The sequence below is a fragment of the Xenopus laevis genome, chromosome 1L (genome assembly GCF_017654675.1).
Source record: "Xenopus laevis strain J_2021 chromosome 1L, Xenopus_laevis_v10.1, whole genome shotgun sequence".
Taxonomy (NCBI): domain Eukaryota; kingdom Metazoa; phylum Chordata; class Amphibia; order Anura; family Pipidae; genus Xenopus; species Xenopus laevis.
The window spans coordinates 23,764,623-23,781,562 of NC_054371.1; the positions used below are offsets into that span (position 1 = coordinate 23,764,623).

General features: G+C 41.7%; 1 protein-coding gene across 5 annotated transcripts in view; it reads left to right on the forward strand.

The window, feature by feature from the left end:
- rgs12.L (regulator of G-protein signaling 12 L homeolog) overlaps positions 1-16,940 on the forward strand; it is a 104,826-nt gene that overhangs the window by 80,839 nt on the left and 7,047 nt on the right. For all 5 annotated transcript variants that reach the window (XR_005966503.1, XR_005966504.1, XR_005966502.1 and 2 more), the window contains exons 6-15: positions 2,202-2,294; positions 3,712-3,855; positions 4,087-4,266; positions 6,504-6,654; positions 9,269-9,381; positions 11,009-11,206; positions 11,493-11,566; positions 12,555-12,681; positions 13,196-13,292; positions 16,047-16,117. Coding sequence is in view for 2 of the 5 variants with exons in the window: in XM_018228333.2 (XP_018083822.2) it covers positions 2,202-2,294; positions 3,712-3,855; positions 4,087-4,266; positions 6,504-6,654; positions 9,269-9,381; positions 11,009-11,206; positions 11,493-11,566; positions 12,555-12,681; positions 13,196-13,292; positions 16,047-16,117 (1,248 nt within the window). In the remaining 3 variants the exon portion in view is untranslated. The remainder of the gene's footprint in view (positions 1-2,201; positions 2,295-3,711; positions 3,856-4,086; positions 4,267-6,503; positions 6,655-9,268; positions 9,382-11,008; positions 11,207-11,492; positions 11,567-12,554; positions 12,682-13,195; positions 13,293-16,046; positions 16,118-16,940) is intronic.

The following is a 16,940-nucleotide window of genomic DNA, read 5'->3' on the forward strand; positions in this document are numbered from 1 at the left end:
AGAATAGAATATCTGGGCATGCGCACAAAGGTAGCACCGAGCGCATGCGCAAAAATGTGGTGCCGCGCGCATGCACACTGGTTCGATGCAGCACTCGGGAGCGGCAGTGGTGTGCCCCAAGCCTCCCAGTTCGACAGTGCTAATCAAGGTCCCTGCTATCTGGGGAACTTCATGTTCTTTACATCACAGACCAGTCTGACCTCTTTCTTTGCTCCTTAGGCTCAGAGTCAGGGGCATAACTACAGAGGAAGCAGACCCTGTGGCTGCAGGGGGGCCCAGCAGGTATAGGGGCCCCATGAGGCTGTAAATCAGGGGTGCCCAAAAGGTAGATCGGGATCTACAAGTAGACCTTTAGCTTGTGAGAAGTAGATCTCTAGACACTGTCAACAAACAGCTTGTCTAAATCACCCTCCTATTTTCAAGCTTTTCATTCAGATATTTATTATGTTACGGTTACATAAGAAATAGTAATTTGTTAATTATAGCAATATACAATTTCCCATCAATCAATATTCAAGTAATATTTTCCATGGAATACTATGATAACAATGCTCTTATGGATGTAGATCCTAATGGGATAATATCATTAAAAGTAGACCTCACATTAGAAAAGTATGGGCACTCCTGCCCTAAATGAGCAATCTAAAAAAAAAAGGACAACCTCTGGTTATTTTGGGAGCCCTAAATTCAATTTGCTGTGGGGCCAATAATATCTAGTTACGCCACTGCTCAGAGTAATTAAAAATTCCCAAATATCTACGATTTTTTATCAGCCAGTGTTCAAGCTTTAAGGCATGATGCTCCTTTGCCATGAAATTCTTTGGCTGGTAAAGTTGGAGAGGAAACGTTTACATTTAAAGAGGAAACACAGGAGACCTGTGGCAATTCATAAAAGCAGGGTGTGCAAAGTGCAAAAAAAATAAATGGGTGGCTGTGGCCTTTATTTACACTTTGCTCACTGAGTTCTGTTATGTAAATGACCCCTATGATCTTCACTGATGGCTCAGTAATGTCAGGCCACCCAGAGGACCCAACCAAATTCACCCTTTTTGGAGAGCTAGGGGGGGATTCCAGGTTAGAGTGCCTGTTGTCACATTCTGTTTAGCATTGCTGGCAAATGTCACAGCCCTGGGTTTTCTTATGGTGCGATCCCCGTGAATTTACGAGACGCCAATAAACAGGCCATGTGTTTAGGGCAGACACAAATGACTGCTTTGCTACAGTAATAACATACAAATGGGTGCACAGTTTGTCACCTCTCTCTCTTCACTCCATTACTAGTCCCTTTGATTTTCAGCACTGCTTTTCATTCACAGCTGTTATCACCTTTTGGAGCAGCATAAGTATGCGAGTGCACTGTGGGAACCAATTCTTTCAGGTTACACAAAGGCTAAATACACGTGTAAATATATATTATTCATCGTGAATGCGTATCCAAGGTTTATTGTAATTTCTATTGCAACCCACAGGGGAACACATGTAAACAAATAGTTTTGAATAATGCATTTTAATGAAGGGGGATGCTAAATAAACCTTTAGGGCAGGGGCACACAAAGCTACAATTAGTCCCGAAGCGAAAACAAAGTATTCCGACTGCCATCCTGCCGGCGATTTAGATTCTAGTCGGTGGGAAGGCAGTTTGGGAAGTCGCCTAAAGAAAAAAACGGTTTGTGGCTGGACAACTTATCTCCCGGAAGTCAGGCAGATGTCGATCGGGCAGGGGTAAGAATCCCGTCGGATCATGGCCGCATCTGTTCATTGATGCCGTCCCGCGATACGACCGCCCATATTGCCTGTGTTATGATCCAATCATTGGGCCCTAGGGCACATGATTAGATCAGCCCAATATCGCCCACCTCAGTTAGCAATTTCCAAGAATGAGGAGAGCACTCGCCCACCTCAGTGTGGACATTTCGGGGAGAGATCCGCTCGTTTGACGAAGTCGCCAAACGAGTCGAACTCTACGTGTATGGCCACCTTTAGCTTGTCCAGGCTGGTGAGGAAAAATAAAGGAATCATTTCATATGGCTTCGCATCTATGATCTAATAGAATGTTCTACATGTATTATTATGTTTGTATTGCTTCTTGACTTTGTATTGATGACATTTCTGGCTATTTTTACTGTTTTGGATTGGCAATCCCGCTACTTAAAGTTGTGTTGGTGAATCCCATTTATATCCGGTTCCTTTCTTCATTGCAGGAGTTTTTAAAGAAAGAATTTAGTGAAGAGAATATATTGTTCTGGCAATCGTGTGAATATTTCAGCCGCATTCCCGTCCACGACAAGAACGAGGTAACTAACACTTTCAATTACATTGTTTGTGGGTATTTCAACAGTCCAACAGATTCGGCAACACTTTACTGCAGCCTCCCATCTTGTCCTGCTGCCTCCCATCTTGTCCTGCTGCCTCCCATCTTGTCCTGCTGCCTCCCATCTTGTCCGGCTGCCTCCCATCTTGTCCTGCTGCCTCCCATCTTGTCCTGCTGCCTCCCATCTTGTCCGGCTGCCTCCCATCTTGTCCTGCTGCCTCCCATCTTGTCCTGCTGTCTCCCATCTTGTCCTGCTGCCTCCCATCTTGTCCTGCTGCCTCCCATCTTGTCCTGCTGCCTCCCATCTTGTCCTGCTGCCTCCCATCTTGTCCTGCTGCCTCCCATCTTGTCCTGCTATACCTGCCATCTTGTCCTGCTGCCTCCCACCTTGTCCTGCTGTCTCTGTCCTGCCGTCTCCTATCTTGTCCTGCTGTCTCCCATCTTGTCCTGCTGCCTCCCACCTTGTCCTGCTGTCTCTGTCCTGCCGTCTCCTATCTTGTCCTGCTGTCTCCCATCTTGTCCTGCTGCCTCCCACCTTGTCCTGCTGCCTCCCATCTTGTCCTGCTGCCTCCCATCTTGTCCTGCTGCCTCCCATCTTGTCCGGCTGCCTCCCATCTTGTCCTGCTGCCTCCCATCTTGTCCTGCTGCCTCCCATCTTGTCCGGCTGCCTCCCATCTTGTCCTGCTGCCTCCCATCTTGTCCTGCTGCCTCCCATCTTGTCCTGCTGCCTCCCATCTTGTCCTGCTGCCTCCCATCTTGTCCTGCTGCCTCCCATCTTGTCCTTCTATACCTGCCATCTTGTCCTGCTGCCTCCCACCTTGTCCTGCTGTCTCTGTCCTGCCGTCTCCTATCTTGTCCTGCTGTCTCCCATCTTGTCCTGCTGCCTCCCACCTTGTCCTGCTGTCTCCCATCTTGTCCTCCTATACCTGCCATCCACCAGGTATACCTACATCTGGTGCATTATGGGTAGTCACTCTTGTCTTTAATCACCTAATGCATATGTTCTGTCATATTGATGTCATCTTGACAGTGCTTTAGGACTTGGGAACTGTTGTGTCTTGAACACCAACAGTGATTTTAGCAAATCGTGGCATATTACTGGTATGGAATCTATTACCAGGAATGTTTGGGACCTGGTGTTTTCCTATTTGTTTGTAATGTGGATCACCATACCTTAAGGCCACTAAAACATTATAAAAACACACAATAGGATTGTTCTTCCACCAATATTCATGCAGCTTGGTTACCGTCCAGTATTATTATTTTATTACAGAGAAAAAGGAAATCGGACAAAAATTATGGGTTATCTGTTTAAATATGAAAAGCCATATTTTAGAGCTTTCTGGATAACCGGTTTCCAAATAATAGATTCTAATACCCACATCTTGTTTTTCTCATAGCTCTCCTACAGAGCCCGGGAAATCTTCAACAAGTTCCTGAGCAGCAAGGCCACAACTCCAGTGAACATTGACAGTCAAGCGCACCTGGCCGACGATGTGCTCAATGCTCCTCACCCGGATATGTTTAAAGAGCAGCAACTCCAGGTACTGCCAATTCCTTTTCTCCCATCTACCATTCCGGACAGATTTAAATAATCCGGCATAATAATAATCCGAGGTTCTACTATCAGAACCTCAGCACTTCACTTTTCGATTGTTTGGGGCCCCTAGTTTTCCTACTTTACTGAGGGTCCCCTCTTCCTTTCTTTAGCTCTGCTAAACTTGTGTTTTAAAATACTACTGTTTGTAATACTTTTCATTGTTTTCATGCTCTAGATATTTAATCTGATGAAGTTTGACAGCTACACAAGGTTCCTGAAATCCCACCTGTACCAGGAATGTATGCTGGCAGAAGTTGAGGGTCGGTCACTGCCTGATCCTCAGGAGATTCCCAGTAGCCCCACATCGAAGCACAGCATCAGCTCCGAACGATCCAACATCTCAACCCCAAAAAAGGTGCTTTTATTTGAACATCATGTCAGCACTACGTATTTACCTTTATTGCTAGACTGTATACCAAGAGTGTATGACCTTATTAAAGGAGAACTAAACCCTAAAAATGCCATATTTTTATATAGTGAACTTATTGGACCAGCCTAAAGTTTCAGCTTGTCAATAGCAGCAATGATCCAGGACTTCAAACTTGTCACAGGGGGTCACCATCTTGGAAAGTGTCTGTGACACTCACATGCTCAGTGGGCTCTGAGCAGCTGTTGAGAAGCTAAGCTTAGGGGTTGTCACTAATTATCCAGCAGAAAATGAGCTTCCCCTGTAATATAAGCTGATGCTACAGGTTTGCTGATTATTAAATTCTGATGCTAATTGCACTGGTTTCTGTGCTGCCATGTAGTAATTATCTGTATTAATTACTAATCAGCCTTATATTGTGACATTTCTATTCTATGTGTACTGTATATTGTGAGTGGCTCCCTAAGCTCAGTAAGTGACAGCAGCACAGAGCATGTGCAGTGAATCAGCAGAAAAGAAGATGGGGAGCTACTGGGGCATCTTTGGAGACACAGATCTTTACTGCTAAAGGGCTGTGGTTGCCTTGGGCTGGTACAGAAGCACAAAACATAATTACAACATTTCTAGCTTTTTTTTTTTGGTTCAAGTAAGTTTATTGAATATTCCAAGCAATACAGTAGAGTATATTGATGCATATGTCATTACAAGTCCAATACGCAGAATGGATGGATCAGGCAAGAAATGTAAAATTGCTGGCTGTTAACTTTTAACATTGAACATGTACTTTTATACTCATTATTGCACATTTTTATTATTAGCATATACATCTACAGATTTCAGTGTCATGGTTACTCATGCTTTAGTTAAGCTTTAGTTCTCCTTTAATATAAGATGCTTAGATTGTTCTAGAGCTGTGTATTGGGAGCTTCTCTTTATTGGGAGCAGTTCATCTAAAGCCTGCTGCTTTCCATTATAGTTGGGTTGTCCTACTGGTGGCACTTGGTGTAATGGCACAATGGGATAAAGGCTGTTTTTAAAGGGATACTGTCATGGGAAAAAAAAATTGAAAACGCATCAGTTAATAGTGCTGCTCCAGCACAATTCTGCACTGAAATCTGTTTCTCGAAACAGCAAACATATTTTTTATATTTAATTTTTGAAATCTGACAAGGGGCTAGACATATTGTCAGTTTCCCAGCTGCCCCCAGCCATGTGACTTGTGCTCTAATAAACTTCAGTCACTCTTTACTGCTGTAATGAAAGTTGGAGTGATATCACCCCTCCCTTTCCCCCCCTTAGAAGCCTAACAACAGAACAATGGGAAGGTAACCAGATAGCAGATCCCTAACACAAGATAACAGCTGCCTGGTAGATCTAAGAACAGCACTCAGTAGTAAAATCCAGGTCCCACTGCGACACATTCAGTTACATTGAGTAGGAGAAACAACAGCCTGCCAGAAAGCAGTTCCATCCTAAAGTGCTGGCTCTTTCTGAAAGCACATGACCAGGCAAAATGACCTGAGATGCACCTACACACAGGGCCGCTCCGGCCATGAGGCAAGGTGAGAATCTTGCCTCAGGCGGCACGGAGCGGCCAGTTACCAGGGGTGGCAAAAAGCCGCCTCTGGTAACTTTAAGAGCCGAATTTCCGTTTTTTAAAACGGAAATTCGGCTCTTCTAGCGCAGCGAGCGCAATAGCGCTCACTGCACTAGCGATGCGGCCCCTCCTCCACCCGCTCCGACGCTGGTAGTTAAAAGAGCGGAGCAGGAGGAGGGGCGGCATTGGGGCTGCTGCCTCAGGCGGCAGCAGCCCCTGAAACGTGCCTGCCTACACACCAATATTACAACTAAAACAATACACTTGCAGGTTCAGGAATTAAATTTTATATTGTAGAGTGAATGATTTGCAGTGTAAACAATGTAATTTAGAAATAAAAAGGAAAAGCCAAGGAAATAAACACATAGTGGCAGATCCATATTACCAATAGGCAAATAAATGGGGTGTTTGAGGTATAGTGGCTGTTAAATACAGAAGAAAAGACACCGCCTTAAAGCAGTATGTTTATTATATTACAATCCTTTTCATCTTATATTGGCTTATCAACAGCTGCCATTCTCTAAGCCTCCAAGTGCATGCAGAGCAAGATAAAAATATCACGACTGGAAGATTATAAATTGTTATGAATGTGTTTTGCCCAATTCCTTTTTTTCCTGTGTGAAAGCAGCAGCTGAGTAAGAAAAACAGATCCGGAAGGTCCCTCAATGAAGAATCCGGAGGTGAAGACGATAACGAAAGGAAGAAGAAAGGGGCGTTCTTCTCTTGGTCCAGAAGTATAAGTATTGGGAAGTCACAGAAGAAAAGAGAGAATGGGGATGGTAAGGATTTTATAGTTCTATATTCTTTTCCTGGGGGGAATCCATTGAAATTTCTGATTTGACAAGTACAAAGAGATAAGGGTGCTTTGGTGGCAAAACTTCTTTGAATAAGCACCTCTATTTTACAGCCGTTTAATATGTTAGCGCTCTAAAAATACATGTTAATAATAATAATAATAATAATAATAAAAAACATTGTTTTTTCTGAATGTGAAATCTGAAGCTTTAGGGTAATGGCACACTGGGCTATTTTGGGATCATTAAAGGGATCCTGTCATCGGAAAACATGCTTTTTTCAAAACGCATCAGTTAATAGTGCTACTCCAGCAGAATTCTACAGTGAAATCCATTTCTCAAAAGAGCAAACAGATTTTTTTATATTCAATTTTGAAATCTGACATGGGGCTAGACATTTTGTCAATTTCCCAGCTGCCCCCAGTCATGTGACTTGTGCCTGCACTTTAGGCGAGAAATAGTAGTTACATAGTTACATTTGTCCAAAAAATCATCCAAGCCATTCTTATAGTCATTAACTGAATCAGCATCACAACATCACCCGGCAGTGCATTCCACAACCTCACTGTCCTGACTGTGAAGAACCCCCTACGTTGCTTCAAATGAAAGTTCTTTTCTTCTAGTCTAAAGGGGAGGCCTCTGGTACGGTGATCCACTTTATGGGTAAAAAGGTCCCCTGCTATTTGTCTATAATGTCCTCTAATGTACTTGTAAAGTGTAATCATGTCCCCTCGCAAGCACCTTTTTTTTTCCAGAGAAAACAACCCCAACCTTGACAGTCTCCCCTCATAATTTAAAATGTTTTCTGGCAGGCTGCTGTTTTTCCTTCTCAATGTAACTGAATGTGTCTCACTGGGACATGGGTTTTTACTATTAAGTGTTGTTCTTAGATCTACCAGGCAGCTGTTATCTTGTGTTAGGGAGCTGTTATCTGGTTACCTTCCCATTGTTCTTTTGTTTGGCTGCTGGGGTGGGGGGGGGGAAGGGGTGATATCACTCCAACTTGCAGTACAGCAGTAAAGAGTGATTGAAGTTTATCAGAGCACAAGTCACATGACTGGGGGCAGCTGGGAAATTGACAATATGTCTAGCCCCATTTCGGATTTCAAAATTGAATATAAAAAAATCTGTTTGCTCTTTTGAGAAAAGGATTTCAGTGCAGAATTCTGCTGGAGCAGCACTATTAACTGATTCATTTTGAATTTTTTTTTTCCCATGACAGTATCCCTTTAAGCCTCATGTTTTTTAGTAGCTTGAAAATGCAGTACAGGTATATGACCAGTTATCCAGAATGCTTGGGTTTGTTCAGGATAAGGGTCTTTCCATAATTTGGATCTCCAAACCTTAAGTCAGGGGTCCCCAACCTTTTATACTCCTGAGCCACATTTCAATGTAAAAAGAGTTGGAGCATTAAAGCATTAAAAAGTTCATGGGAACGTCAGATAAGGGCTGTTATTGGCTGTTTGGTAGCCCCTATGTGGACTGGCCGCCTACAAGAGACTCTGTTTGGCAGTACACCTAGTTTTTATACCACCAAAACTTTACTCCAAGCCTGGAATTCAAAAATAAGCTCCCACTTTTCGGCTGCTGGGAGCAACATCCAAGGGGTTGGTGAGCAACATAATGCTCGCGAGCTACTGGTTGGGGATCACTGCCTTAAGTTAACTAACATAACCTATATAAACATGAATTAAACTTAATAGGATTGTTTTGCCTCCAATAAGGATTCATTATATCTTAAGGTCCCCATAGACGCAAAGATTTTTCTTTGGTGAACGACCGATTATAGTGCAATCTTACGATCTGTCCGAAAACTGATTGGGTAGGTTAAAAAAATCTAAAAAAATCAATCTGTTTGCAGGGCTGAGTAGGCAGCTACCCTCGGTTTTCCTGGCTTCAACTAGACAATATCGCCTGAAATGGTCTTTTTAGTTGATGGACAAATCATACATTTAAACAATCGTTTCGAGATAATCTTGATCTCACGATAACGGAAAGATCTATGGGCAGCTTTAGTTAGGATCAAGCACAAGGTACTGTTATATTATTACAGGTATGGGATCCGCTATCCGGAAACCCGTTATGCAGAAAGCTCCGAATTACAGAAAGGCCGTCTCCCATAGACTCCATTTTATTCAAATAATCCAAAATTTTTTAAAATGATTTCCTTTTTCGGTGTAATGTTAAAACAGTAGCTTGTACTTGATCCCAACTAAGATATAATTAATCCTTATTGGAAGCAAAACCAGCCTATTGGGTTTATTTCATGTTTACATGATTTTCTAGTAGACTCAAGGTACGAAGATCCAAATTATGGAAAGATCTGTTATCCAGAGCACCCCAGATAACAGGTCCCATACCGGTACAGAGAAAAAGGAAATCATTTTTAAAAATGTGAATTACTCTTATTTAGGCTAAAGAAGCAAAATAGCCCTCTGTGCCTCGTGTCACTGACATGAATGAAAAACGATTGTTGATGGGCAGTAGTTTATGATTTTGCCGTCTACTCTCAAGAGTAGAGTTTCAGACAAAAATATATTCTTTTTCTTTTGCACGATTGTTCTCCCAGCTCACAAATGTCTTTCATCCTTCATCCCAGATTGCTCCCATATCAACGGAGGGAACGTCAGGAGACGGGGATCGCAGGGTTCCGTATCTTCCTCAGCGAGTCTCGAGCTGATTAACTGCGGCTCTAATGGAAATGCACTCGAGGTACGGCCAGAATTAAAATGACATCATTTTCTTATGCAGAATCCAATGTATAGAAGAGCTCGAAATTGAATTGTTATAATTCGGAGAGCAGATGCTTGTTAGTGCCATCTCTTTAACCCGCGTATACTCTGAAATGTAATTTGCTTGTAATTGCTCTAGCAGCTGTCTGAATTCGGGGAAAGATCTATTCACAGCAAAGAGCTTAAAGGAACAGCAACACCAACGATGGAAAGTGTTTTAAATTAGCATAAATGTAATGTGCTGTTGTGCTGAACTGGTAAAACTGATGGTTGCTTCAGAAACACTACTATAGTTTATATAAACAAGCTGCTGTGTAGCCATGGGGGCAGCCATTCAAGCACAGGATACACAGTAGATAACAGATAAGTACTACTATAGTTTATATAAACAAGCTGCTGTGTAGCAATGGGAGCAGCCATTCAAGCTGGAAAAAAGGAGAAAAGGCACAGGATCCATAGCAGATAACAGAGCAGCTCTGTAGTATACAATGGGACTCTTCAGAACATATTTATTTACTGTGTATCCTGTGCTTGAATGGCTGTCCCCATGGCTACACAGCAGCTTGTTTATATAAACTATAGTAGTACTTATCTGTTATCTACTGTGTATCCTGTGCTTGAATGGCTGCCCCCATGGCTACACAGCAGCTTGTTTATATAAACTATAGTAGTACTTATCTGTTATCTACTGTGTATCCTGTGCTTGAATGGCTGCCCCCATGGCTACACAGCAGCTTGTTTATATAAACTATAGTAGTACTTATCTGTTATCCACTGTGTATCCTGTGCTTGAATGGCTGCCCCCATGGCTACACATCAGCTTGTTTATATAAACTATAGTAGTACTTATCTGTTATCTACTGTGTATCCTGTGCTTGAATGGCTGCCCCCATGGCTACAGCAGCTTGTTTATATAAACTATAGCATTTAAAGCAAACACACCAGTTTTACCAGTGCAGGGCAACAGTACATTATATTGTCATTCCTTTAAATCACTTTAATTTTTTTGGGGTTTCTGTTCCTTTAAGAGTGGTTGGTCTTTGTTAAAGAATGTATACATTTCTAAAAATAATTAAATTTTTCTTTCCACCCCCCCTGAGCAATTGTTCTTTCTACATGCAGGCTTTGTGTCAGAGTTGGTTTTATGATGGACCGTTAAGGTCACCATTTTCTATACAGGTATGGGATCCGTTATCTGGAAACCCGTTATGCAAAAATTTCCGAATTATGGAAAGGCCGTCTCCCATAGACTCCATTTCATCCAAAGAATCCAGATATTTTAAAATGATTTCCTTTTTCTCTGTAATAATAAAACAGTAGCTTGTACTTGATCCCAACTAAGATATAATTAATCCTTATTGGAAGCAACACCAGCCTATTGGGTTTATTTCATGTTAACATGATTTTCTAGTAGACTTAAGGTATGAAGATCCAAATTATGGAAAGATCCATTATCCATAAAGCCTCAGGTCCCGATCATTCTCCATAATAGGTCCCATACCTGTACTAGTATGGTGCTTGTGTCCGAGTTACAGTCCATAATAACCTCGATGTGCCTCAGGCTGATGGTTTCTGATACTATGTTCTGTTTTCTCTATTCTTTCCAGTTTGAATCTTCGAGAGTGTCTTCCTTGCAAGAGAGAGAGAAGTCCTCCAAGCAGTGCTACATCAGTCTCCCAGACGGTTCATGCTGTGCCATGCTCGTTAAACCTGGCCTCTCCATTAAGGACATGCTGATGGGCCTATGCGAGAAACATGGATTCAACATTGCCGCTGTCGATCTTTTCTTAATCGGCGGGAATAAGGTACTTTTCTATACACTTCCAGTGCACTGTAACTAGATCTATAAGTGGAGTAGACGTGTCATGTCCCTAATTGAGTGACTGCTGGACTTTCTGTAGTATGTTCATAGGGGCTCATGTCATTTATTTTGCAAGTGTGGCCCCTGTTCTAGAGATGAACTCTACGTATGTGACATTATTTCCTACTGTGTTGCTCTTCCCTGTTTTAAATGCTCTTTATTTTCCAATTAATGCTCATTGTGTCTGTGATTTTATAATTGTTCCTTTTTTTTTGTCTCATGCAATGAAGCCCCTTGTGTTGAGTCAGGACAGCAGCATTCTGGAATCTCGGGATCTCCGGATAGAAAAGCGGACTTTATTTCGGTAAGTAAAATATATATCTTTCAAGAGCAGCGCACTCACCCCTAGAAAAAAGCAAAAAGTAATATCCGCATAAAGAACACGGAACACTCATGGGGCTTAAAGTGGACCTGTCATCCAGACATAAAACACTGTATAATAAAAGTGCTTTTCAAATTAAACATAAAATCCTAATTAATTTTTCTATTAAAGCATTCATAGCTGTTGTAAACTCATTTAAAAATCCCAGCTGTCAATCAAATATTGTCTGCCCCTCCTCTATGCCTTAAGCATAGAGGAGGGTCAGACAATTACTTTCACTTTCCATTCAGCACTTCCTAGATGTCACTGCTCTCCCCACATTCCCCCCGTTTTCTTCATCGTTTAATTGTGTAGCCAGGGCATGGAGATGGACATCAGGTCCCCCATTCTGGTGCACAAACAAGATTCTGAGATGATACAAGACTTGCCTTAATAACAGTGTCCACAAAATGGCTCCTGCCTGTTTGTTATAATTATGAATTCCCAGACTGAAGGAAACAAGATTCATATAATTTATATAGTGTAATTAAAGTTTATTTTGCTTGACTAATGGGATAAAATAGGATTTGTAATAATTTTTTCGGGTGACAGGTCCCCTTTAATTTATGTGCAAAACTTTAATGGTGTAAGTCGACGTTTTGGTTCTGCACAGATGTCTTGATAAAGGTCCTCTCTGGGCAGGACCAAAATGTCGACAGCACATAAATTAAGCCCCGTGAGTGCTCCATGTTGACATACAGAGTGTGTCTGTGATTAGGGGATATAGATATACAGGTATATATATAATCTCTGATTGACTTCCAGTTCTATACAGATAATTCATTCCATAGTTGCCTATTGTTCTGCAGAATGGCATCTTAGCCCAGACACGTGCCTTGGCATCTGTATTGTTGGAAGCCAGCTACTGCCATGTGACTGACAACCTTAATGTTATTTCTAAAAACAGTGATTTTTCCTCCAATTTCCCCAGGTTGGATCTTGTTCCAATTAACCGATCCGTGGGTCTCAAAGCTAAGCCTACCAAGCCTGTGACAGAGGTTCTGCGGCCTGTGGTCGCTAAATACGGACTCAATCTTAGTGAACTTGTAGCAAGACTTGTAAGTAAATATTGTCTTCTAGTTTGTTGCCGTCTCTCTGCGAAATGTCTATGCTGTATCTGTATCTTAAATTCAGTATTATATAGTGAATAAAGTACCCCCTCTTGTAAAATATAAGGATATTATAAGTCACAGAGGAGTTTCATGACCATATAAAAACACAAGGCCGAAGTTTTTATACAGGTTATGGAACTCCGTGGTAACTTCTTATATCCTCATATTTTGCAACTGGGGGTACTTTATTTATTATAATACACAAGTTTCAGTGAGTCATGTGACAGAAATGACATCACTACTCACCGTTTATAACTGATGACATCAGAACTCACCATTTATAAGGATATCATTTACAAGATATTCATTGCTTTTGTGTATTATATGATGATATTATTACATAAAATAGAGTTACAAATTTGGGCTGTAACCTGTTAATTTATAGGACTCATATATAATGCACAGCTTTCATACTTTACTGCAGTACCAGGAAACTAACCTGCACCTGTTCTAACCATAGAGCGGGGAGCATGAGTCTCTTGACCTGGGCCTTCCCATCTCCAATCTGGATGGCCAACGTGTGGTTCTAGAAGAAAAGGAGAGCCTCAGAGGGAAAGGTAAGAAGTAGCGCTGATATCGGGTTTTTACCCAGGGCCATAATCTGGGTTGTAGGATAAGGATGTTCCGCTGTACCCAGGTTAAATCTGATTGTATCTGATTGTAAAAATACATCCTAGTGTCCAGCCAGTCAAAATGAACACGTTGCAAGCAGGGGCTGAGATCTCTTCCCTACCAGACTCCATGGACTTAAAGGAAAGCTACTGAAGCAGTTTATTGCCGATAGATTAGCCACAATAGTGCAATATTTATTGTGCAGAATGCTTTACTATACCTGAGTAAACAGCTCTAGAAGCTCTCTCTGTTTAGGATAGCAGCTGCCATATTAGCTTGGTGTGACATTACTTCCTCATAGCTCTCGGCTCAGATTACAGCAGGGAGGAGAGGAGTGAACGGAGCATGCTCAAGCCATGCCCTGGAGATGTAAGCTAAAAGAAAGAAGTCTGATACAGTAACCCATGTAGAATGAAAGAAATGCTGTGTTTCTTTTGACAGAGGACTCAGAGCAACATTACTTTGAGGGTTTACTGGTGTATTTATATAGACCTTTCTGATAAAGCTTACTGTTTTAGCCTTTCCTTCTCCTTTAAAGTTCTGCAGTGACTGCACTGAAATCATAGGGAAGAAACCTCCTTCTTGGCTTCCATTGAAAGTCCCTCATTTGGCTGGAATCCATACCATGTGGCCAAAACTGCTAGTTTGGCCACATTTGACCTGATTAGATTGCAATTCGTCTGTGTAGCACTTTTAACATTGTTTATAGTGGCATTCCGTCCTTAATGGGATTAGGGGTCACAGTGCATTTAGAAAGTAACTGAAAGCTGCTCTGTGTCTAGGGTTGCCACCTCACCCCTTTAAAACCGAGCACATATGGAATCCACAGCCTGCGTGGCTAATTAGCAATTCATTTAGATGCATGCTGCAGACTGAACTGATTAAGGGCTCTTACATAAGGGCGTTTTTTCTGCGCTCACCTGCATTGCGCTTTTTTCCATTCAGCCGCAGGGGAGCTCAGAATCAGACGCACTCAATTATTGTGAAGGAGGCTGTACTCACACAGACGTATGTATGCACCAAACGCAGGTGGGACGCAGCATGTTGCATTCAGGGCCGGAACTAGGGGTAGGCATGTGCCTAGGGTGCAAAGCTGAGGGGGCGCCAGGCACATACCTGCTCTGTCGCCTACCCCTTGTCCGGTCCCGTCTGCCGCTGGTGGCTTGCGCATAAATGCTCTTCTGCGCATGCGCACATATTTCCCGCATGCGAGCTGGCTGTGGTTGCATATCTCTTGCTTTCGGCGCATACATGCGTCTGTGTGAGTACAGCCCCCATCACAATAATTGAATGGAAGAAATCGCAACGCATGGGAGCGCAGGAAAAAACAGCTGTCTGTAAGTCCTTAAAATCGAACACATATGGAATCCACAGACTGCATGGCTAATTAGCAATTCATGCAGCAGACTGAACTGATTTATGTGCATCATGCATCTAAATCAGGGATCCCCAACCTTTTGAACCCATGAGCAACATTCAGAAGTAAAAGGAGTTGGGGAGCAACACAAGCATGAAAAATGTTCTTGGCCTGCCAAATAAGGGCTGTGATTGGCCATTTGGTAGCCCCATTTAGATAGTCAACCTACATTGAGACTCTGTTTGGCAGTACACCTGGTTTTCATACAACCAAAACTTGTCTCCAAGTCTGGAATTCAAAAATAAGCACCTGCTTTGAGGCCACTGGGAGCAACATCCAAGGGGTTGGAGAGCAACATGTTACTCACGAGCTACTGGTTGGGGATCACTGATCTAAATGAATTGCTAATTAGCTACACGCTATCTGTGTCTGTGTTTTCTTGAGGGAGCTGGATGTGGGACACAACATTATTTGAGAATTAGACCACGTGTGTCCATTTTAGCCAATATCACCATTGTGATATGAGCAGGAACAGTGACTAAATGCAATGCCTTCACCAGCAGATGCTCTAGACATATTAAATAATTGGCTTTCAAGCTATTTTTTCTCTAAGCTGTGCAGTTGTGCTCGTTCCAGCAAACACACAGCAAATTGTGGTGCTCACAAGTTTAAAATTTGGGCACAAAATAATTTATTTTGCTCACGTATCCGGGAAGGAATTACAGGGAATATTGCTTTCAAGTGTTTTATAACAGCCTCTTGGTACATTGTATAATGCTTTAGCTTGTCTCATTCTCAGCTGTGTAATGTTCCTTAAAATTTGTCGAGTCGAGACATAAAAGCTGCTGGAAACCAAAGCAACACCCAATGATTCTCTGGTTCTTTTCAGTTCACAATGAAATTTTAATGAGCTTTAAATGGCAAAAATAATTTCTTCTTTGTGGGAGTTTTCAGGCCCATAAAATGTCCATATAGTTATCATTTGTGTAATACTCAGAATTCATTTTTCCCCTTTTTATATTTTAAAATTAGTCGAAAAGTCAGGGTGTTGTATATGAGGGCTTTCCATCTTTCTCATATGTAGCTTGCCTTCACACAATCCATTTGCTCATGAGACATATTCGTATACAATGATGTATTTGAAGGTCAACCCATAATATAGAGGAGAATCCCTCATATCTACGTGGGGTTTGTTATAACCTGTAGCACATTAAAGCAGCAGCAGATATGGTGTTCCCCAAGTTAAAATTACATTTTTCCTGGTTGAATATGCAGATATGCAACAGGGCTGTTTTGAATTGCTGTCATATACATTTAGCTCTTTAATATTCTTTATTTGCAGAGAAGCAGAAAGCACCTGTGTTAAAATTGAGCCCCACTGTGACAAGTGGACCCAGAAGTCCCACATCAGCGGTCAGTCCTGTTCAGCTTCTTTCTTCTGTGTGTGAATTTCTAGTACTAGAATATCACTTGTATTTACTCTAGAATATCACTTGTATTTACTCTAGAATATAACTTGTATTTACTCTAGAACATCACTTGTATTTACTCTAGAATATTGATTGTATTAACTCTAGAATACCACTTGTATTTACTCTAGAATATCACTTGTATTTTCTCTAGAACATCACTTGTATTTTCTCTAGAACATCACTTGTATTTACCCTAGAACACCACTTGTATTTACTCTAGAATATCACTTGTATTTACTCTAGAATATCACTTGTATTTACTCTAGAATATCACTTGTATTTACTCTAGAATATCACTTGTATTTACTCTAGAATATCACTTGTATTTACTCTAGAATATCACACACACACACACACACACACACACACACACACAGCATGTGAGACGCTCACAATTCAAGATGGACAAGATACTTTCCTATAGAAAAATAGCAATTAGATGCTGAAATCTAAGAGGCCAGTCAAAAGGGCCATAGTTCCTGGGATACAGCCCCCAGGTCTAAGGACGCGTTTTTTACCCTCTGGTACTTAATCATAGGCATGTGTATGATTAAATGAGAAAGAAAGCTGCCGAAGCAGTTTATTGCCATAGATTAGCCACAACTATATTGATTCTGTAGAATTCTTTACCAGACCTGAGTAAACAGCTCTAGACGCTGTCTCTGTTTGTTTAGGATAGCAGCTGCAGTATTAGCTTGGTGTGACATCACTTCCTGCCTGAGTCTCTCCCTGCTCACTCATAGCTCTGGGCTCAGATTACAGCA